Source organism: Lucilia sericata, unplaced genomic scaffold (assembly GCF_015586225.1).
Source record: "Lucilia sericata isolate MDLA Ls3-8-SP2 unplaced genomic scaffold, ASM1558622v1 Contig002192F_arrow, whole genome shotgun sequence".
In the NCBI taxonomy this organism is placed as follows: Eukaryota; Metazoa; Arthropoda; class Insecta; order Diptera; family Calliphoridae; genus Lucilia; species Lucilia sericata.
This window is the reverse complement of record NW_023996027.1, coordinates 46,025-70,117: the sequence shown is the minus strand read 5'-3', so window position 1 is coordinate 70,117 and position 24,093 is coordinate 46,025. Positions and strand designations below refer to the sequence as shown.

The following is a 24,093-nucleotide window of genomic DNA, read 5'->3' as shown; positions in this document are numbered from 1 at the left end:
AATAAAAGTTTTGTGGTGATAACAGCTATCGTATGTACAAATGTGAAATATTTCTGATGATATCTAACATAATCATCCACAATTTTTCTACCAGAGTGAACCCTATGGCATGCTGAAAGATGTACCCACCAAACTAGAAGGCAACGATCAGTATGAGGGATTTGGCATAGAACTTATTGAAGAATTAGGCAAAAAATTGGGTTTTCTCCTACAGCTTCCGTTTACAAGAGGATGGTAAATATGGCAATTTAGATTCGAAAACCAACTCCTGGAATGGTATGATTTTGGAAATCATGGAAGGGGTAAGCGAAATAATATATTTAATTAAATTTTACCATTACTTTTGCTTTAAGCCACTTTAAATTTACTTTAATATTCAAAAAGCATTTGACCACATTATTTTTGTTATGTTCTAAAACCATTTTATAATTGTATTTGGTTGCACTAACTATCAGTCCTTATTATTGTGCACATTTACCCCTTTTGCTTTCCGCTTGTGAATGATTTTTATATGTATTTTTTATGGGATTATGTTTGCGGAAAAACTCTAACGATAATGATATATGGTTTAAATGCGATTTTATTTATTGTTGCTGGTGGTTTTTCCCTCATTTATTTCTTTTGTTAGAATACTATGAATTTATTATGCAAATGATTTTGTTCTGTTTTTTCTTTATTATTGTATAAACTCCTTTATTTTCGTTTTGCATACTACTAAACATTTAAGAGGGATTTTAAAAAATAGTTGTATTTGTGTAGTGGATACTGTAAAAAATAAATAAAAATTGTTTTTAAAATTTTAATGTATTACTCTACTTTAGGTCTTATTCCCAGCATAAATAAAAATAAGTACTTCCAAAAGAATAACATTTATCACCACTTCAGAATCACTATCACTAGGTGATTTTTTTTACCTTCTGTAAAAGTTATGTTTAATGACTTCCGAAGAACCGAAAATAATTCTATTTTAATTTACTTCTTGAGAAAGACATCAAATGACAAGCCTGTGTTAAAATCATTACTTCTCCAGATCTTTTTCAGTACTTCATAGAGTAAATTCTACTTATTTTTCGCTTCTTTTGAAATTCTTTTTTTGCTAGGTTTACTCCTTTCCGCATCTTTGGAAGTTCTGTTTTTGCTGGGTTGTGTATATGATTATTGTCAGTTGTTAGTTAGTTTAGTTAGTTAGTTAGTTAGTTAGTTAGTTAGTAGTTAGTTAGTTAGTTAGTTAGTTTAGTTAGTTAGTTAGTTAGTTAGTTAGTTAGTTAGTTAGTTAGTTAGTTAGTTAGTAGTTAGTTAGTAGTTAGTTAGTTAGTAGTAGTTAGTTAGTAGTTAGTTAGTTAGTTAGTTAGTTAGTTAGTTGTTAGTTAGTTAGTTAGTTAGTTAGTTAGTTAGTAGTTAGTTAGTTAGTAGTTAGTTAGTTAGTTAGTTAGTTAGTTAGTTAGTAGTTAGTTAGTTAGTAGTTAGTTAGTAGTTAGTTAGTTAGTTAGTTAGTTAGTTAGTTAGTTAGTTAGTTAGTTAGTTAGTTTAGTTAGTTAGTTAGTTAGTTAGTTAGTTAGTTAGTAGTTAGTTAGTTAGTTAGTTAGTTAGTTAGTTAGTTAGTTAGTTAGTTAGTTAGTTAGTAGTTAGTTAGAGTTAGTTAGTTAGTAGTTAGTTAGTTAGTTAGTTAGTTAGTTAGTTAGTTAGTTAGTTAGTTAGTTAGTTAGTTAGTTAGTTAGTTAGTTAGTTAGTTAGTTAGTTAGTTAGTTAGTTAGTTAGTTAGTTAGTTAGTTAGTTAGTTAGTTAGTTAGTTAGTTAGTAGTTAGTTAGTTAGTAGTTAGTTAGTTAGTTAGTTAGTTAGTTAGTTAGTTAGTTAGTTAGTTAGTTAGTTAGTTAGTAGTTAGTTAGTTAGTTAGTTAGTTAGTTAGTTAGTTAGTTAGTTAGTTAGTTAGTTAGTTAGTTAGTTAGTTAGTAGTAGTTAGTTAGTTAGTTAGTTAGTTAGTTAGTTAGTTAGTTAGTTAGTTAGTTAGTTAGTTAGTTAGTTAGTTAGTTAGTTAGTTAGTTAGTTAGTTAGTTAGTAGTTAGTTAGTTAGTTAGTTAGTTAGTTAGTTAGTTAGTAGTTAGTTAGTTAGTAGTAGTTAGTTAGTTAGTTAGTTAGTAGTAGTTAGTAGTAGTTAGTTAGTTAGTTAGTTAGTATATAATTACTGCCACTGATATTAAATTTTAAGGCCCAGAAAGTCTAATGTACATTATAGTTTGTATCGGACCATATTCGTCCCTAGCCCTCGTAAAATATTGTGTACATCTATGGTATTCGACATAAACTAGTTTAAGGGAAACCAAAATCTGCACTAAATCTTATGAGCATCAGATTATAACAGACCCTATCATATATAACCCTTGTTAGGGAAAAAAGGTTCGCATAGTCGAACACAACACTCTTACTTGTTTATTGTGGGTGACTAGACAAATATAACACTCTTTCTTTCTCTACTTGGGATTTCATTTTATTTTTATGATTAAAATCAAACAAAAGTATCTAAGGAGAAGGAACTTAAAGAAAGAGAATGAAATTATATAATGGCATTCTATTCTAGTACATAAATTTCAATGCAACATACTCATAACTACATGCAACAGACAATCTTTTTTTACAGCAATTGTGTTGTGATTTATTGTATTCTAAGTGCAATACGAATACAAGTACAAACACTAGTGAGGAAGTTTTATTTTTTACGAGCTTCTTATTTTGCATTTAAGAATTATTACATTATGTATAATAAACTATTTAAAAACATTTATCTATGTACATACTAGTTGTTGGTTTGGAAATAATAAAATAAAATTTTAAATGGTTGAAATGTTTAAAGAGAGATTTGCATAAACAAACTATATATTTAATAAGTAGAATGCAAATGAAAAATTCCATTGGATTTATAGTGAAAATATAAAATGAGTTTAATATTAAATTGAAGTGCCAGCAACACAATTTTAATCATATTATAAAAAATAAAGCTGCAATTTTTATAAAAATACAACTTTTTTATTTTACTTATAAATTATGAATTGTTGTAGCAGTTTAAGAGATGATAATAGTTTAAAATATTTTAATTTTCACTGATATATTGTTAAACTTATATTTGCTTTTGTTTCATTTTCAGCGTGCTGATTTGGGTATAACCGATTTAACTATGACATCGGATCGAGAAAGTGCTGTCGACTTTACTATTCCTTTTATGAATCTCGGTAAGTTATTGCATTTTTTGTATTATTGTATTAATTACTGGTGAAAGGAAGCGTCATGCCTTCTATGGAACGGTTCTGGAATTAGTTGAATTTGCCACCATTAGATATAGTTTTAGAAAAGCTTTAGACCTTCATTAACATAGTTGATTCCTGTTCCAAATTGTTCAGGTTATGATAAAGTATATATATATTCTGAATTTTTATTGAAAACGAAGTCGATTTAGCGATGTCCGTCTGTCTGTTGAAATCAATTTTCTGAAATTCCCACATTCCAAATCTTGGATAATTTGATCAGACATGCTTTCGAGAGGTTGAAAAAATCGGTCAATGTAAATCGTGTGAAAAAAGTATACAGCTTCTATATCTTAACGAAGAAGCTGACTAAGGAATTGGAAAGTATTTCTTTAACACATTATTAATAAGACGTTATTAAAGTACTTCTATGTAATTAAAACGATATGTAGTAGTCATTGTTAATAGGTAAGTGGTAAAATTGCAAGTCATTACCAACTTTTTGCTGGCCTATACCTAAATTTTTTTGGCCAAATGGGACACTTTGACTCTTTGCAAAACTACTGGGATAACTTTGAATGCTCTAACTTATTTACAAAAAGGAAAAAACTATTTAACACAAGTAAGTGCATCCAATTATAATTTATTCTTTGAAAAATAGAATAAAACTTCAAATGACATAGAACTACAAAGAAAATAGAAATACACCTTAATGAGTAAAATCTATGTAGTAAGGTATGCGTATAAAAGTGTACTTATAGAAATAGCAATAACAACTCATTAGTCTCTAAATATAAGCATATCGTTACTTACAATGTAAAATGCTTTTATGAAATTTTTAAAAAAATTATTATTTTATTCGAATTTCCATAAAAATCTATTCAAATTGAATGCGAAAGCCTAAGAATTTATTCATCACATAAGTTTAAAATATGTATCTCAGTTTTTTGCGACTGTCCTCAACGCAGCTAAAATCTTTCGAAAAGTACCCAGCAAAAACTAGGTAATAGCTTTCAATTGTAATTACTTACCTAACAACATACTTGTTAATGAATACTACATATCGCCTGGACTACATAGAAGTAGTCTAATAAGGTCTTATTAATAATATGTTATATAAATACTTTCTGATTCATAAGTCATCTTGCCAGTAAAGATATATCATGCGATTTACAATGACTACATTTTCTAATTACTTGTAATCCTTTGGGGTAAGTACTTGCCTCCAATGATATCACCGTGTTAAAATAATGATTTAAATGACTTTTTGAGTAAGTAAATTTTAGCATTTTAAGCCCTTATATGGTAATGAAAGTTTTTACTGGGTAGTGTTGCTTCCAAGTATATAAATACCTTTATAACTTTGCTTGATTTACCTCTTTATTTCTTCTGTAAAATTCTTTTATAATTTAGTTAAAGCCTTTTTCATTTTAAAAGACGAAACCCATATAAAAGTTCGAGCACACATGTCTTTCTTGACAACTCTATATTGCACTAGGCAGCTCCAACAAAATATGAATAAAAAAATTGAATTGAATTTCAAATATGATTCAACGAAATTTTCTAAATAGTAACCAGCCCAGCAAAAACCTCCTAATGACTTGTACTTACTCAACAACATACTTTTCAAGGAAAACTACTTACCATCTGCATTACTTAGAAGTACTTTAGTAATGACTTTATTTTAATCTGATTTTGTTTACACATATTACAAAAAAGAAAACAAAATTAAATTGAAAAACCATTAATTTATTATTAAAAAACAAAACAACTTATTCAACAACTTCTTTGTAAGCGAGAGCTTAAGTACTTCTTTAACTCCCTATTTGTAAACGAGCGTAGTAAGTACTTGCCTCCAATGACATCACCGCATTTAAATAATGAGTTAAAATGCCAATGAGTAGAGTAGTGAAAAGAGGTTTTATTAGATTTTTAACTCATTCCTTTTCAATTTAAGTTTAAGGGAACATTAATTGTTCCAGGAAATCAAATTTCCGTAGATTTCGGATACCCCAGGATTACAAATTTCAGATCAATTAATATGATTTAAAATCATCAAAATTTGTGCATAAAAATCCCATCACACTATTTTTTCCCTTACGTTTCAAATATAGATCGTAGACTTACAAATACACACATATATATATACTTATATATGTAGATGGATTCCGGATCTAGAAATAAATATCCGTCTGACCTATGGAGCTAAGAAAGTTATATTGTTTTCAAATGTTCCCAGGATGATAGTTGTTGGTATTGATTTTTTGAAAAAATACATCCCAGGAAATATTCTATTAAATTTCGGTAGGGGTCATATATGGCCCGATAAACATATTTTACAGTATACATTGTGGGTGCAGAAAACTGAATTATACAAAATTTTTATTCTTGACAATCTTAATTGTATTCTAGGGATTCACTAATTGAAAAGGTAAACCGATTTTCTTAGAATATACTTATAAGAACCCAGAATGTACATTCATATACACTATCGGACGAAATAAAGTGCAAAAGTACTCATGTTATATTCTTTCAGCGAAAAATCTGTTAAATGATTACTGAATATGGAATTTTTTAAAATTCATTTAGTTTATATGCAATGCTACAAAAATTACAATAAAACAAAATCATTCCACCTAAAATTTTTCTGTATAACATCCAAAATTAAAGTAAATTCACCTTTTTGTCGGACAAAATAAAGTGTAAATTTTATATATCATTATTTAAATTTTTTGTATATCAAAATTTTTTATCTATTTTGGTTCTGATTTGAATATCTGGATCTACTTAAGCCATTTTTTTAATTTTTTTACCATTATTATTCGCAATCGCCTTCCCTTCCCCTTGCTTTCCCCCATACGATTATTTTCAAATGAAATCCGTTTTTGTTCGCTATTTCAGCAGAACTTTTTATCAATTGTGGTCAAAAATTAATCTATTGGATTTAGGGCGATGGTCTGAGTAGGTCATTCCAATTTTTCGGTGTTTTTTTTTCTTACAGTAATGTTTTTAACCTTTGTCGTGTGTTTGAAGTCATAAATCTGTTGAGGCATTAAGTGTCCCAAATCCATTTTTACGGCATTTATTTAAAAAAAAATTATTAAATACGCTCGTGAATTGCTCAATTGTTATTGTTTACTCCATCTTCACTAAGATTCCCGCTCCTAAGGTTGAATAATGTACCAATACCGATAGCCCCCCACCATAATGTTTAAAACCTGGGGTATTGTTTTTAAAATATTGTATATTGAAGGGTTTAACTCACACTCATTGTCGACATTTTAAAATTTTCGGTACAAATTAGGACTCATCTGACTATCTACGCAAATTTGAGGTAAAAAATACAAAATTAAATACTAAAACCGAAAAAAAATTTCCATGCTTTTAAATGTGTTGGTGAAAGATTGAACGTATGGGTCAGTTGACTCTTCGTATGTGTTTAATTTTTAATGTTAGCTGTGGGGAACCTAGGGGAAATTTATTCAAAAAGCTCTAGTGAACACTATGTGAGCATATTACAATCAAATCTTAAGATCAGTGCCTTCGAATTGGACTTGGGCAACTTTATATCTCGGAAAGATAATAAGCTTAAGCGCTTGATAAAGTTAAAAAATATCATTACTGTAGGAAAGAACACTGAAAATTTAAATAAGTTGCTCAGAGCACCGCCCTAAATCCAATAGATTAATTTTGGACCACAATTGATCAAAAAATTCCGATGAAATAGTGATCAAAAACGGATTTCTTTTGAAAATAATCATATGCGAAAAGCAAGGGGAAGGAAAGGCGATTGCGAATAACAATGGTGAACAAAATTACCAAAATGGCTTAAGTAGATCCAGATATTCAAATCAGAACCAAAATAGATAAAAAATTTTGATATACAAGAAATTTAAATAATGATATATAAAATTTACACTTTATTTTGTCCGACAAAAGAATTGAATTTACTTTTATTTTAGAAGTTTTACAGAAAAATTGTAATTACAATAATTTAGTTTTATTGTTATTATTGTAGCGTTGTATATTAACTAAATGATTTTGAAAAAAATTTCCATATTCAATAATCATTTAACCGATTTTTCGATGAAAGAATATAGCAGTACTTTTGCACTTTATTTTGTCCGATAGTGTATATACTTTTTGATGGCAGATGTAAAAATGTCTTTCGAAAATCTATTCTCCTCTGGAGCATTCTAATATTTTACACATTAACTACTGTTACTTAGTGTCATGGTAACACCAACATCAGTAACTCAAGCCAAGGCAAGTGTAGTGGAAACAGAAGTACCATCTCTTCTATTATCTGAATTTTAACACATTGCAATTGTACTATGTGCTGTTGGCACATGCATTTACATATATACATACATGCACACACTGTAATAAAACTGCACATGTTTATGATTAAAGTCAATGACAAAAACAGAACGCACAGACATCCTTAATTATGACAGAATTCTTTTACACTTAGCAGAATTATTGTGTACATTAAAGTAAATTTACATTTTTTTGGAAACATTGAAGAAGATAGCTATCTGAACTCCTTTGGACAATTTTTGCTAGAACCAACAGGTGGAAAGTTACACGCATTTGAATAAAACCTGCATGACCAAAATGTCCGATATTGACGCCCTCTAAGTCCGGCAGTTCTAGACCGGTAGCGCTGAAAATGTGTGTCTGGCCTACTATCCAATAGTATACTAACCTTGGTGTAAATTTCGTCAAAATGGATTTTTTGAGTTGGGTCACTTGCCATGAAATTGCCTGCCCATATGTATGATCATTATTCATCTTTATTAGATGCTAAGAAAATCTAACCATGTCCGTCTGTTTAAAAATAAGTCGTTAATAAAATGACAAATATGACTTAAATATGAATATATGTAAGTCATTATAAAAGTACTTAAATGTAATGCGGATAGTCAATGAAAAGTAAGTAGTTATGTTAGTATACGTCATAACCATGTTTATATTTTGTGGTGGGGTTAGTTGGTATGAAAGTGGGATCCTGATTTACATATACCACATATTAGTACAAATTTCGGTCCACCAAATATGTCTCTAGGTGCTGTTACTAAAACAGTAAAGCCATCTCAGTAGTATGGTTGCGCAGTCTTTAAAAGATTGAAGATTGCACTTAAATGAGTAAGAGATCAGTTAGAGCGAAAATTTGAGGAAAGCCGCCAATAGCCCTTTACAAAAATTGCCAACTGAGTGTTCATCTATGACCAAGTCAAGTGGTGGACTATCTCTAATCCATCAAGTTGTTGAAAAAGGGGCATCGTTAGATTAGCTAGTCAATGCAGGTTAAGCACATTGACATCTTGACGACTAGATAATAAAAAACAAATATTTTTCAAGTGTACCACTTTTGAACTTTACATCTGGAAATCTAAAGAAAAGTTTCCTTAAAATACATACCGTTATACCTACACAGCCTATGTTAGCCTGGAAGTAGAAACACTGCACTTTAGTGACACAATGATAAAGCATAAGTTATGTAAAACTTGCTACATATTCTTCTTATTAGGACAGTGATGATGATGACGACGTTGACGGTAATGTCACTAGTATAGCAAGTTGACAAATTCTGTCATTGTTTTACTCATTAATTACTCATACTTATGAACTTTTTAAATGTACAAATTCAAAATTTTTCTCTGTATTCATATTTGTTCATTCTAGGTATTGCCATTTTATTTCGCAAACCCATGAAGGAACCACCCAAACTCTTCTCCTTTATGTCACCATTTTCCGGAGAAGTATGGCTGTGGTTGGGTCTAGCTTATGTTGCCGTCTCCTTGAGCATGTTTATATTGGGTCGCATATCACCACCCGAATGGGATAACCCGTATCCTTGCATAGAAGAGCCTACTGAACTTGAGAACCAATTTACATTTATTAATTGCTTTTGGTATGCTGTAGGTACACTCTTGCAACAAGGTTCGGAATTAGCACCAAAGTAAGTAAGGATCAGGTGGATGGTTTTTAAAATGTATGATGGCATTAAGCTGGAAATGCTGCAGGCTATTTTAAATACTTTTAACAAATATGTATGTGTATGTGTGTGTGTTTTTGTTTTCTCTCCTTTTCAGAGGTTTTTCAACACGTGCTGCTGCCTCATTTTGGTCGTTCTTTACATTGATTCTGGTGTCTTCGTATACAGCCAACTTGGCTGCATTTTTAACGGTCGAATCATTAAGCACACCTATAGAGAATGTCGAGGATTTGGCTGCTAACAAAGGTGGTGTTAACTATGGTGCTAAAATTGGCGGCAGTACATTTACATTTTTCAAGGTAACGTTTAGTGTGTGAAGAAAAAATATGTCCGTATTTGAATTTTTAATTAAGAAGGATAGCTTTTAAAAGGACATTGCTAAAGCTGTTTTAAACATGAAATAATTTTACAAAAAGTATAAATATTGTTCCAAAATCGGAATTCTCTATGTATCTGACAGAAATCATTTTGTAGATTGTAAAATGACATTATGTCTTTGATATATAATAGCTAACCTTCCCCTCTTTTGTTCATTCGATAATTAAAACAAATGTCTGCACTCAACTAACCTCTTTATCTTTCATATTCATTTTTTGTCTCATTTTCATAATTCAATGCTACCGGAGCAGGATGCAAAATTTCCAACTTATCAAAAAATGTACGAGTTTATGTCAAGTCATCCGGAGTACATGACATCTTCGAATGCTGACGGTGTTACACGTGTCGAACAGGAAAACTATGCCTTTTTAATGGAATCCACAACGATTGAATATATCACGGAACGACGTTGCAGTCTAACACAAGTTGGTTCATTATTAGATGAGAAAGGATACGGTATTGCAATGCGTAAAAGTAAGTAGAAACATATTTTTAAATTTTGAAACAATTGAAATTTTTAAATATTTTTTTTTTTTAAGAATTTTTTATAAAAAATGTTCGATAAAATATTCTAAAAGTTTCTTTTTATAGAAAATTTTTGATAAATTTTCTTTTCATAGAAAACTTTTGATCAATTTTCTTTTTATAGAAAATTTACTTTTTTCTCGGGGGAGTTTTCCAGATTTTTCCTACCGAGCGCGTCCCCGGGTGGCGGATAGGGGGTGGTGATGGACCATCTGTCCTCTCCCAGCTTTAATTTCACTTAAGCTGAGGGAGGGCAGATTGTCCACCACCTGGGAATATTATATTCCCCGCGGACCAAAAAACTGGAAAAAAAAAAAAACAAATATGGAAAATAAAAATAAAAAGATAAAAGTTACGGTGCAGGGCCTAAATAACCCAGTACCGGCGGCAAGTGTTGATCTACTCGCGAGTCACGTGTCGTCGTCATCCTGCAATCGTGAGCAGAATACTACTACGGAGGTGGGTACCTTGGCCTCCGTGGCGGACAATGCGTCAAGTGTACAGCATGCCGCTGGCAAAAATATAGGGGTGAAAGAGAAGGATGTACTCGGAGAGAGCTCTAAGCTACCTCAGCCTTTAAATATAGGTGAGGGTTCCGACTCTGAATCCTCAGATGATAATAATAATAATACCATTATAGCAAATCCCAAAAAGGATGAAGTAGAGCAAATGGTGAAAGAGGTGAGTGATAGCATAGCTAAACTACCTATTACTAAGAAAAGACTTTCTGGAGCACAGAGGAGGAAGTTGAAAAAGATGCTTCAGGAAATCATAGTTAGTCAATCCCACGACACTCCAAAGGAAAAATCGGACTCTCTCACAAGATCTGAGGCAAAAAGGATCAGGTCTCCCGAGGAGTTGACAACTGAGAATAAGCCTAAGAAGAAAAAGAGCTCCCCGTCTTCTAATACACAGTCGAAGCCAAGCCATACTTCACTCAAAGGAATCTCAAGTGAGAATCCTGCGAGTAAGGGTGACAACGCCAAGCCAGATATTCCGAAGACGAACACGTCGGCGAAATCAACCTCGAAGGTAAGGGAATCTCAAAAGAAGCCCCGAAAAACGAGGAAGGAGAAGCTAGACGGAGGAAAAGGTAAAGAGCCGCCATCTTACGCCAAAGTTGCCAGAAGTAGGCACCGGGACGATCTCTGCTATGCAGTTTACGATGCCGGTAATCCGACAGGCAAAATTCCAATAGACCAACAGAGTAAAATAGAAGACCTGGTCAACAATAAGATAGTGGACCATGCAATAGCTTCAAAGGGCAAACAACCAATAGAGAGCGAGAGCTGCGAGTTCAGCATGGGCGTGATGTTGATGAGGTTGGCATCTCACCAATGTGTTAGCACCCTAAAGAACTTGGTGGAAAGTATCCCTCCTCCCTGGGACGGCGCTAGGCTGGGACTGGCAAAGAAGAGCGAGCTTCCGGTGCTCCTAAAGTCCACTGTCTACATAAAAGGATGGGGCAGTAAACTGGCTAATGAACGTATACTGGAAATTCTTGGAGGTCAAAATGCTGAGCTGGCCGTGGAAAAATGGGATGTCTTTTACAGGAAAGAAGAACCTGAGGGAACTTTATTTGTAATAGGTATCGACCAGAAATCCATGGCTAGTCTTGCCAAGAATAAAGGTAGGGCTTACTTCGCCTCTAAATCTGTCATATTCAAAATTGGGAAGGTGCCGATTGGAAGGGCTGTTACAACAAGCCTCGAAAAGGACACTAAAAAACCTAAGACCACAGTATCCACTACTGATAACGTTGAGGAGTCAAATCCTAAAATCGAGGAATTTACCATTAACTCGCCAGAAGAAAGTGTAGTTGCCCTTTCCAAAATTGGGAAGGCGCCGATTGAAAGGGCTGTCAAAACCGGCCCCGACAAGGACACTAAAACACCTAAGACAGTACCCAAAGCATCATTAGCAAGTACTAGCAATGTTGAGGAGTCAAATCCTAAAAGCGAGGAGGAAATCACTCACCCGCCAGAAGACAGAACAGCAATGCTCTCCAGAATTGGGAATGTGTCTATTAAAAATACTGCTATTCCTATGCCTGATAAGGACACCGCAGTGCCATCAACAGTACTCACTGCATTAATAGCCACTTCAGGCTATCCGGAGGAGTCAAATCCAAAGAGCGAGGAGGTGACCACCAACTCGCTGGAAGACAGTTTAATGGATGACCATGATTGAGGTTATCCAAATAAACCTCCATCGGAGCGAGACAGCTACCAACGCTCTGATGGCTAAAATCAACACAGGTAAAATACATATAGCTTTAATCCAGGAACCTTGGACGATTCGCAACAAGGTTTCTGGATTAAATCACGTAAATTTCCAACTTTTCTACGCTGATACAGGATCTCGCCCGAGAACATGTATCTTATGTCACAAGAACTTATGTTTTCTCCTCTCAACAGGATTATCAACATCGGATGCAACGGTGCTGAAGCAAGGTCGAGGCAACATATTCCTTGCATCTATTTACCTGCCTTTCGATTCTCCGACCCTACCACCAACGTCGGATCTGATGAAACTGGTTGAAGAGGCACAAAGGAAAAATAAGAAAATTGTAATAGGTTGTGATGCCAACTCGCATCATGTAGCTTGGGGTAGTACAAACACCAATCGCAGGGGACAAGCCCTCATGGATTTCTTTAATACTAAAGACTTGATAACATTGAACTTAGGTAATAAAGCTACCTTCGTCAATAGAATCAGAGAAGAAGTATTAGATATAACTATATGTTCAGAAGAGCTTATAAACGAAATTCAGGATTGGAGAGTTTCGGACGAGCACTCCTTTTCTGATCATCGGTACATAAGATTCAAAATACTAAGGCCACCACCAAAGCCGATAAAGTTTCGGAATAAGTCTAAAACTAATTGGACAATGTTCGGGGCCTTACTAAAGAACCGTTTAGGTCAGGATACTTTTCAATGTCGAAATAAAGAGGATATAGATGCCAAAGTGGAAACGTTCACAAGTGCCCTGGTTGAATCGTTCGAGGACAGCTGCCCTCTGCGAGAGCGGAGATCTGCCCAGGAAAAACCCTGGGTAACTGGGGAGATCCGGAACCTTGGGAAGACTCTTCGCAAACTATTTAACCGGGCACGGCGTAAAAAGACCGCAGTATACTGGGATGAGTATCGTAATAAACTTGGTGAATATAAGAAAATCGTTCGAAAAGCCAAACGAGACTCCTGGAAACTTTTCTGTGAACAGGTAGATAGCGTAAATGACGTATCGAAGATAAAAAAATTCCTATCCAAAACTCATGTCCAACCGGAATCTATGATCGATGACACGGGCAGGAGGCTTGAGGATATGGAGGAGACAATGAAACTCCTAATGGATTCTCATTTCCCACCCGGTATATCGAATAACATAGATGAACCGATATTGGAGGAAGGGGAGGGTAACACGGAAATAGTTATTACAACTGACATGGTTAAAGGGGCAATCAAGAGCTTTGCTCCCTATAAAGCTGCAGGGCCGGATGGAATTTTCCCGGCACTTTTGCAGATGGAGGCGGGACTGGTTTCCGTACATCTGTCACAGATATTCACTGCATGCTTAAAATTGGCATATACCCCAGTTAAATGGCAGGGTGCAAAGGTAATATTTATACCCAAACCAGGGAAACCTAGCTATGCGACACCTAAGTCCTATCGACCGATAAGTCTTACGTCCTTCCTACTTAAAACCTTGGAACGGATAGTCGATAGCATGGTTAAAAGCAGCATACCATACAATGACCTTAAATATAAGCAGCATGCTTATGTAAAGGGACGATCGGTGGAAACCGCTTTAAATGAAGTTGTCCACTACATAAGTGAATCTTTCGATAGCAAACTGTATACACTGGCAGTATGCATTGACATCGAAGGCGCTTTCAATAACGTGCACACTGATACCCTTATCCAATCCCTAGACCAGTTTTATGTTGACCGGGTGCTCCGTAACTGGATCAACTACATGCTAAGGAACAGATGGATAAGCTGCGAGATGTACGATATAACTATCAGGAAACAGGTATTTCGCGGTATACCACAGGGTGGCATTTTGTCACCTTTACTCTGGGTCACCACGATTAATAGCCTCCTAAGGACCCTAACCGAGAAAGGACTTAGACCTGTCTGCTATGCAGACGATGTCGTAATACTTTTAAAGGGAAAGGATCCAAATTACTTGTGTAGAAGAGCTGAGGAGGCTCTGAATACGGCCTTGAGCTGGGCTCAACCGAGAGGCCTCAATGTTAACCCGGCGAAGACGGAAATCTGTCTTTTCACAAGAAAGACAAACATTTCTACATATACTGAACCTTGCTTCTTGGGCAAGAAGATACCGGTGACAGACAAAGTTAAGTACTTAGGTGTAATACTTGACCGGAAATTAAAATGGAGACACCACATAGAGGATAGGATCAACAAGGCACATCGGTGCTGGGCGATATGTAGGAGAACCATAGGCATGAAATGGGGTCTTAGTCCTACTATGACAAATTGGCTTTATAAAAGTGTAATTAGACCAATTCTAGCTTATGCTTCAATAATTTGGTGGAGTGCTTTGGACAAAAAGTGTAATATCAAACTACTGCAGGGAGTTCAGCGTACATGCTGCTTGGGTATAAGTGGTGCCATGTGTACTACTTCAACCAAGGCTCTGGAAACGTTGCTAGATATTCCACCCATTGAAACATATATAAGATATGAGGCGGCGCTTACAGCCGAACGGCTCTTTACTTTAGGCGAACTGGCCAAAAACGGTTATAGGACACGTCATCAATGTATACTGGACACATTGGAAGGTTATACACATTCATCGGACGTGCCTGATCGCATACCAGACACTGAATATGTCGGAAACTTTGAAACGCTAATCCCAGATAGAATGTCTTGGTCAAGCGGAACATTAGAGCAAATACCAGTAGGAATCCGTTGCTACACGGATGGCTCTAAATTAGGGGACAAAGTGGGTCTGGGGTTCTATATTGAAGACCCAGAAACAGAAATATACCACCGTTTACCTAATCATAACACAAGCTTCCAGGCAGAAGTACGAGCAATAACGGAATGTGTAAATTGGATTAGAATAAATATGGCGCCCACAGGGCTTAATATATTTACCGACAGCCAGAAGGCAATTTGTGCGATATCAGGTGATAGAATTAAATCTAAGACTGTATTGGATTGTAAGAAAGCTTTAACTGAATACTCTCCCAGAGGTAAGGTTCACATCATATGGGTACCAGGCCACTCGGGAGTAGTCGGCAACGAAAGGGCGAATGTAATAGCTTTAAAGGGAAGGGAGCTCGATGTAGTTAACCTGACAAACGCAAAACCATTCGACGCAACAAAAGCTGAATTAAAAATATGGATGAGAGAATCCCATAAGGCCTCTTGGAATAATGAAACGGTGGGTAGAACCACAAAGATTCTATGGGGTGACCCTGATGAGAGCAAGACGAGAAATCTTCTCAAAATGAGCAAGTCTGAGGTTAGTATGATGGTACGTATTCTCAGTGGACACACAGGATTACGAGCACATCTATACAAAATTGGACGTGCGAATTCAGACGAATGTAGAGCATGTGGAGAGGACAGTGAAACTCTGGAGCACTTTCTTTGCCATTGTCAGGCATTCGTCGAAGTTAGATCCAAGTACCTTGGAAGTGATGTTATTCCAGAAATAACATTCTTAACCAACACCGATTGGAAGATTCTTAGGAATTACGTCCAGGAAACTGAGTTTCTGAACATGGAAAAATAATACATTCAGTGAACAATTTTTTTTTTTTTTTTTTTTTTTTTTTTTTTTTTTTTTTTTTTTTTTTTTCTTGAATTGGAGCGCACAACAGGCCCGATAGTGGCCTAGGTGTATTTCTTCGGATTTGATGTAGTATACATCCTCCTATCAACCTACCTACCTACCTACCTACTTTTTATAGAAAATTTTCAATAAATTTTCTTTCTATAGAAAATTTTCAATAAATTTTCTTTCTATAGAAAATTTTCAATAAATTTTCTTTCTATAGAAAATTTTCAATAAATTTTCTATCTATGGAAAATTTTCAATAAATTTTCTTTCTATAGAAAATTTTCAATAAATTTTCTATCTATGGAAAATTTTCAATAAATTTTCTTTCTATAGAAAATTTTCAATAAATTTTCTTTCTATAGAAAATTTTCAATAAATTTTCTTTCTATAGAAAATTTTCAATAAATTTTCTTTCTATAGAAAATTTTCAATAAATTTTCTTTCTATAGAAAATTTTCAATAAATTTTCTTTCTATAGAAAATTTTCAATAAATTTTCTTTCTATAGAAAATTTTCAATAAATTTTCTTTTTCTAGAAAATTTTCAATAAATTTTCTTTTTCTAGAAAATTTTCAATCAAATTTTCTTTTTATAGAAAATTTTCAATCAAATTTTCTTTTTATAGAAAATTTTCAATAAATTTTCTTTTTATAGAAAATTTGCAATAAATTTTCTTTTTATAGAAAATTTTCAATCAATTTTCTTTTTATAGAAAATTTTCAGTCAATTTTCTTTTTATAGAAAATTTTTAATCAATTTTCTTTATATAGAAAATTTTCAGTCAATTTTCTTTTTATAGAAAATTTTCAATCAATTTTCTTTTTATAGAAAATTTTCAATCAATTTTCTTTTTAGAGGAAATTTTCAACCAATTTTCTTTCTATAGAAAATTTTCAATCTATTTTCTTTTTATAGAAAATTTTCAATCAATTTTCTTTTTAGAGGAAATTTTCAATCAATTTTCTTTTTAGAGGAAATTTTCAAGAAATTTTCTTTTTAGAGGAAATTTTCAATAAAGTTTCTTTCTATAGAAAATTTTCAATCAATTTTCTTTTTATAGAAAAATTTCAATTAATTTTTTTTTATAGAAAATTTTCAATCAATTTTCTTTTTAAATTTGCTTTAAATTTTGGAAAAATTTTCATTCTATGGAAAATTCCCAATAAATTGACCAGAAATTTTTTATAGAAAATTTTAAATAAGTATTATTTATACCCTACACCTTAATAGAGTGAAGGGTATCATACGTTTGGGCTGATGTTTGTAACGCACAAAAACATTGGACCTACATCAATCTCAATATCCCTTTCTCAGTCGATTAACACATGTCCGTCCGTCTGGTTGGCTGTACATGTGAACCTCCAAAAAATGTCATAAACCTTCATAATTGACTTATAGCCATTAGTATTGCGATAAAACTCGAAATTTTAAGAAGATCGGTCCATATTTGGCACTATCTCCCATATAAAGCTTCTTTTAGAAAATTAGTTTTTCATCTATACATCGCAATTAAGATAATATTCAACATCAAAGTTTTTCTTTATAAAAAATAATTTTAAATAATTTTTAATATACTCATAACATTTTTATAATAAATATAAAATATATTTAAAATTTTTTACATTAAATATAAAATATTAGTTTTGTTCGTTCATTTATTTAGTTGAACTTTTTCAAATAAACTTAATTACTGTGTAATTGTTATTTTAATAACTCTTTGGCACGAAATGTACAGATAATGTCTATACTAGCACGTATATTGACTGCACCCAAATACTAAAACAAAATCATATGACCGAAAAATCGAAATACAAAATACACATTAACACCATTTGTGACCTAAACTGATATTTTAAGTGCAATTAGGAAAAATAAATTGCGTGTAAAAAAGAATTGCGCTTATTTAGAAACTGTCTAATATACATACATACGTACAGACTTAAATTACAAATTTAAGTAATCTTAATAATGACTTCAAATGTATTAGCACAATATGTATGTATATGAAAGTACACCCTTGTTAAAAACTAAGGATTAGATTGGATTATTGTGTTTTAATTTCAATTTTCTATTTAATATTATTTTGAGGTTTTTCTTTCTTAAAAACAATTAAGTCTTTTATAAAAGTTTTATATTAACAAAATAACATGCAATAAATCAGAGAATTTTTAAATTGTTTTTAATATTAAAAAGAAAAACTTTAATATCAAAGAATTAAGTTAAGTTTTTACTTTTTCTTTTGGTTTTTTTAAACAACAACCGCCAACAACAATGGCAACATTAAACCACAGATTGGCCTTATCGTGACATACTCAGTCAAGCTGTATTGGAATTACAGGAGCAAGGTGTTTTAACAAAAATGAAAACAAAATGGTGGCAAGAAAAACGAGGTGGTGGCGCTTGTGCGGTAAGTGTTTTATTATTTTTTTAATATTTTTTCTTTGTAAACATATATTATTTTTTCGAAACACTTGACACTGTCTGTACGGCCGTTTAAGATAATTTAGGAGTAATAAGTATTTATTCAGAACTAGTATAGTAATTGAAATGTTACTGTTAAGGTCCTAAGGTACATAAGCAAAAGCTTTGTACTTCGTGACAAATCGTTGTCGTTTTAATAGATGCCACTGAGTAATGAGTTCGAGAAATACACAACATGTCTATCGTACCTATGAATTTTTACAAGATATCTTCTTGCACTGATATATCTTCGTGAAATTTATGAAAACTGTTTTCTGTCTTGCTCATATCAAGGTTCATGTATTACTACTGATTGTGTATGCTTTGTTATTTCGGGAAAGACTTCGATGTCATCACAACAGTTTGTCATATTGCTGCGCGACTGAATGAGGTTTACCTCTTTCTTTCCGTTACAATTATTGAGTTTGATTAAATATATGAGTGTCTTTTATGTGGTGATATCACCTCGTCAAGAATGAGGGATTTTAATTAATTAAGGGCCAAATTTTCGTACAATAAATACGTCTTGAGGTACGGTTGAGGAATTCACCTTAGTGAGTCCGTAGAAGTTGAGGCGGAGTCTCATGTTATCGGTAACCTTGTAAGTCCACCGCTGTCAGGCAGAGTCTAGCTCCTCAAATGCTGTCATTGGGTTTCTTTAGAGATTTTTGATTGTCTCCTTCTTAGATCTTTATGATCATGGTAATGGAACTGATGCAAAAATTGGTGAAATTCGGATAGTCTTCATATATTGGAGATTAGTACTGATTTAGTATGCCTTTTTACGCTTCGGGGAAGTTTCTCAATGCTGTTGCCATCTCAACAGGATATATTTAGTCATGCTACGCGACTATTTGTCGGGTTCACTTGACTTTGGAAATTCCTACATCCTTTGTCTCGGATCTGTTCATGAAGAGGGATCCTGTTTTATTATTTTGGGTATTTCGGCTACCAAATACGTCTCTAGGTGCTGTTTCCAAACCAACAGAAGCCATCTCAGTAATGTGGTTGAGCAATTGTAAGAGGTCCAAGAATGCACTGGGGTGAATCTTTAGATGATAAGAATGTTTTTAGGGACAGAGCATGCCCCTTCTACTTACTCTAACCTTTGTCGGGTTTAGATTGAGCTTGCTCATGACACCTGTCTTTCCCCAACGGGGCTACTATGGCAAGAGATTAGATAGCTCGAGTACTTGAAGCACTTCGACATTCGTGTCTCCTCCTTATCGTGTAATCATTGGGTTAGCTCATGATGCCTGTAATAACGCAACGGATCTGCTATGGCAAGAGATTGGATAACTTGAGTACACGTATAATGAACCGGCGTGTAAGAAGCACAATGGGGCGGTGGTGAGTCGTTACATTTTAGCTCACACAGTGGATGAAAAAGACCACCGTGAAATAAGACCCTCATGGCAGGTGTTCACTTGAAGCACTTCGACATTCGTGTCTCCTCCTTATCGTGTAATCATTTGGTTAGCCTGTAATAACGCAACGGATCTGCTATGGCAAAAGATTAGTTAACAATAGTACATCAGCAAAGTCCGTGTTCATGGTTCGGCTGAATCATGTTGAAAACTTACCCCCCCTGAATGTTCTGAGATGTAAAAGGGCCACAGTGGGATTAGCCCTCAAGTCAGTTACTCACGATAATTATTTGTTATTAGGAGGTACACATTTTAAGCATTACATAGAGAGAGAGAGAGAGAGAGAGAGAGAGAGAAAGAGACTAAAACACTTCAAAAAACTACAATTTGCTTTCAAACTATGTCAATACGGTATAAATATATCAGGTCTATACAACCCCTCAACCTGAAGGAGACGGGTTGAAATTATAACAAACGTTCCATGTGGATAATGTTTAATATTACGAAAGGGCCCCATCGTTTGAATAAGAAATAGAAAGATCCAATGTTAGAACACAATTAAAATCCGATAGGTCGAAATCGGTGTACAGAAATTAACAAAACAATTTGTATTTAATTAAGTTGTTTTTTAACCTTTATTCTGAAGTAGTTATTTTAACAATTTGTTGACAAGAAATTGATTTTCTGAAAACTAGAGTTATAAGGATTTTTGTAAAGACAAAACAATATTTAACATAATTGTGAGCCCAAAAACCCTATTCGGAGGGTACGGTTGTATGGGGGCTAGGTGAAAAATGGCCCTATTTCAACCATTTTCAATGGGCTTCGTCCTTGAGAAGAGTATATACCAAATACTATTAAATTATCTTAAAAATTGCGACGTGTTCTTTGATGACAAGGTTTACATGGACACTTAGACCGACGGACATGGCTTAATCAACTCAGAAAATGATTACTAGGCGATTGGTATATGTATATACCCTCCGCACTAAAGTGGTGTAAGGTATAATGAACTCCTAGAAATATGGAATTATATTTTTTAAAAAAGTGTCAAGTGTTTTATTAAATTTTATTTTAGTTTCCTACTTTTGTGTGCTTTTTCTTAACGACGACATGTTGAATATGCTGCTAATTTATTATTAACATAAATGACGAAAAAAAATATAAAAAACGCAAAAATTATTAACAAAACAGTAATGAAGAAAAGAAAATGTTATAACATTATTTTGCACTTGTATTAATCATACCAACCAAATTTTTTAAATCTAAGGCAACTAGTTCTGAAGCTGGAGCATTGGCCTTAGAAATTAGCAATTTGGGTGGTGTATTCTTGGTACTAATCGGGGGTTGCATATTTGGTATGTTCGTTTCAATTTCGGAAATGTTGATGGGCGTCAAGGCGCGCTGTGACGAGAACAAGGTATAACAACAGGCTGTTTAATTTTAATATATTTCTTTTTTTGAACTTCCTGGCTATTACTATTTCCTAAAACATTTCCCAAGAGCTTTTGGTTTGGTTTCCTATTTTTTTCGTTAAAATTGTTTTAGTTTTTAATATAAACAACAGCAATGAAAATTTACATTTGTAATGTATTCAATCATAAGTTATACTTTTTTTTGTATTTTTTTATATATATAAATATGACCAACAACCATAAACCAAAATAAAAATATATCCTGACCAACACATCAACCATGTCATATTACCTGTATATCATGCTGCCATGGGGAAAAATCGTTCAATCTCTGCAAAATATATATATGCACACACCTGAGGCACTTTAAATTTTTACACAATTCTTTTTTTCCCTCCTCTACAATCAAAATAAAATGCGTACAAAACGTTTCTTTTATTCGATACACTATTTGATGACAACACCACTTTGGCCTCTCACACCAAAATCCCCTCCAACCAACTTCCTAAAATATTTGATTTGTATCTTTCTCTCTCTCCCTAAAAATACAAATGCTTAACCAAACCCCTTGTGAAAAACAACAACGAAAATGTACAAAAAAATTATCAAAAAAAAAAAAAAAAAAATCCAAGAACAGGATAAAAAATCTGAGGGTGCTGCCGAACTTGGTATGGCCAATGTAGGTGGCATATATGTGGTTTTGCTTATGGGATGTATTACTGCCACTTGCTTTGGCATATTGGAGTGGATTTCACACATTTATGCTACCGCACGACACTACAAGGTATCAAAAAAGAAATAAAAGCAACAAATTTAATAACATCTAACATTTTAAAAGAAGTAAAAAATTGTTATCAACACATCATATTGTATTTTGTCTGTACATCGTCTTACTCTTCATTGTATTTATTCAATGTGCCGGCAAAACTAAACACCAACAAAAACGTTCCTTTTCATCCTTTTACATTTTTCTTTAGTTTATAAACATTTTTTGTAAATAATCCATAAAGAATTTTTTTTACAACCATAATCATAAACATTTCACTTGTCTTACATTTTGAATCCCTGTTAGTATGCTTTAAATTTTGCTTGAATTTTGAACCTAAATATAGGCCATGTTTTTTTTAACACTTTTTCTGTGTAACTAAAAGTATGCTTTATCTTACATTATCAAACATTTTACGTGTTCTTTTCCACTAGAGCCAATTAGCTTCAAATAAAAACAATTGTTTAAATATTTTTATATTTATTATAATTAATGCATGTTGCTTGCCCTCTAAATTCCCCAGCAATAAACTCCCAATAATTGTGTGTTTGTGTTTTAATCACATTTCTCTTTTAATCTGCATCACCATTTTTGCTTATGCTTCCAATACAAAATTCTTAAAGTTTCTTAAATAATAAAATTTTTTCTTTGATAATTTCTCAACGAAAAACTAGGTCCCCTTCAAATCCGAATTAATGGATGAGCTGCGCTTTGTATTAAAATTTTCTGGCAACACTAAGCCTGTTAAATATCCCAAACGCTCGAGCTCCAAATCTACAGCATCTTCGAAAGGTGGTTCGACCTCTTCATTGTCAGTAGAATCTTTGACTCATGATGATCAACATTTGCAAAAACGCAAATCAATGAAATAATTTAATAAATTGTATTTTTTTTGATGAATAAAGTATTTAATAAAAAAAGTTAAACTTTATCTAAATTTAACTGTCCTTTAAGAAATTAGGTTAATAATTTAGCTTATTCACAAACCCAACAGTTTGGGGGTCATTGTACAAAATTGTATGTGCCACCAGCGTTGCCATATAAATTGTCGTAAAAATTCTTATTAAGGAAAAAATAATTTTTCAATAAAAAAATAAAATTTTAAAATTTGTCACATCATGTCACGCATCATTAAGTGTCCACATCTTAGGAAAAATATATATTTGTATACCCTTCACCTTCGGGAGAAGGGTATAAATGTTGAATTGCTTTACATGAACACCTGCCGCGTTGTCCTATTTCACTGTGGTCTTTTCCAACCACTGGGTGAGCTTCTGTGACGACTCACCAGCGCTCCTTTGTGTATCATATATGCTGGTGGCAATTTTTGTACATTGTTGTGCCGGTCCATGTACAAGCACTTTGTTCATGTACTTGAGCTATCCAATCTGTGACCATTGCTGCCCAGTTGCTTAACTTCCGAAATGTAAGAACTTCACTTCCTTTAACAAACACGCAGATGGGATGGCCTCTTTTAAGTCGGCAACAGCTCCCAGAGACGTTATTTGGTAGACCGAAACACGAATCCGTGGTAAATGTGGTATGAACAGAGATTTCACTGAACATATCTGGACAAGGAAGGAAAATTCAATGGTATCACTTGTATAAGATACCTTGCAGCCGTCACCATTCAACCCAGCACACTTCTCATTCATCCGACACACTCAATAGAGAACAACATCCGACACACTCACTCTAGGTATATGGGCGGTTAAGATCCATATACCCCTACATTCATCCTGTATCATATACACTTAAAACACCTTCCAACGCTTAGTACCACAGTCACTCCTTTGTGGAGTATCTGTTGTCAATCGGCAACAGCACCGAACATATCCCGAAATATAGATTTCACGGAGTCGATTAAACCATGTCCGTCTGTCTGTCTCTCTGTTTATCTGTCTTGTGTGTGTTGAAATCAGTTTTCAGAAGACCCCAGATATCTGCGAGATTCGAATCTTCAATAATGCTATCAACCTAGAAACATGAAACTAAGCATGTAGAGTCCGCAGTAAATGAGAACTTATAAAAGGGAACATTTTGGTACTTTTTCGTACTTCAAAAGGTACTTTTTGAATTTCTTATAATATTGAACCTGGAAACGAGAAATTAAGTTGGTAGAGCTT

The 24,093-nt window shown here is 33.5% G+C and overlaps 1 protein-coding gene across 1 annotated transcript; it reads left to right on the top strand.

Annotated features, from left to right (window-relative positions):
- Window positions 1-6: 6 nt before the first annotated feature.
- On the top strand, window positions 7-22,893 carry LOC119613561 (glutamate receptor ionotropic, kainate 2-like). The gene is given in 10 exon segments (XM_037969580.1): window positions 7-30; window positions 95-202; window positions 204-302; window positions 3,141-3,225; window positions 8,926-9,202; window positions 9,336-9,537; window positions 9,868-10,090; window positions 18,251-18,366; window positions 21,057-21,206; window positions 22,642-22,893. Coding segments are annotated over 9 exon segments (1,443 nt in total). The 5' UTR covers window positions 7-30; window positions 95-109; the 3' UTR covers window positions 22,840-22,893.
- The last annotated feature ends 1,200 nt before the right edge of the window (window positions 22,894-24,093 follow it).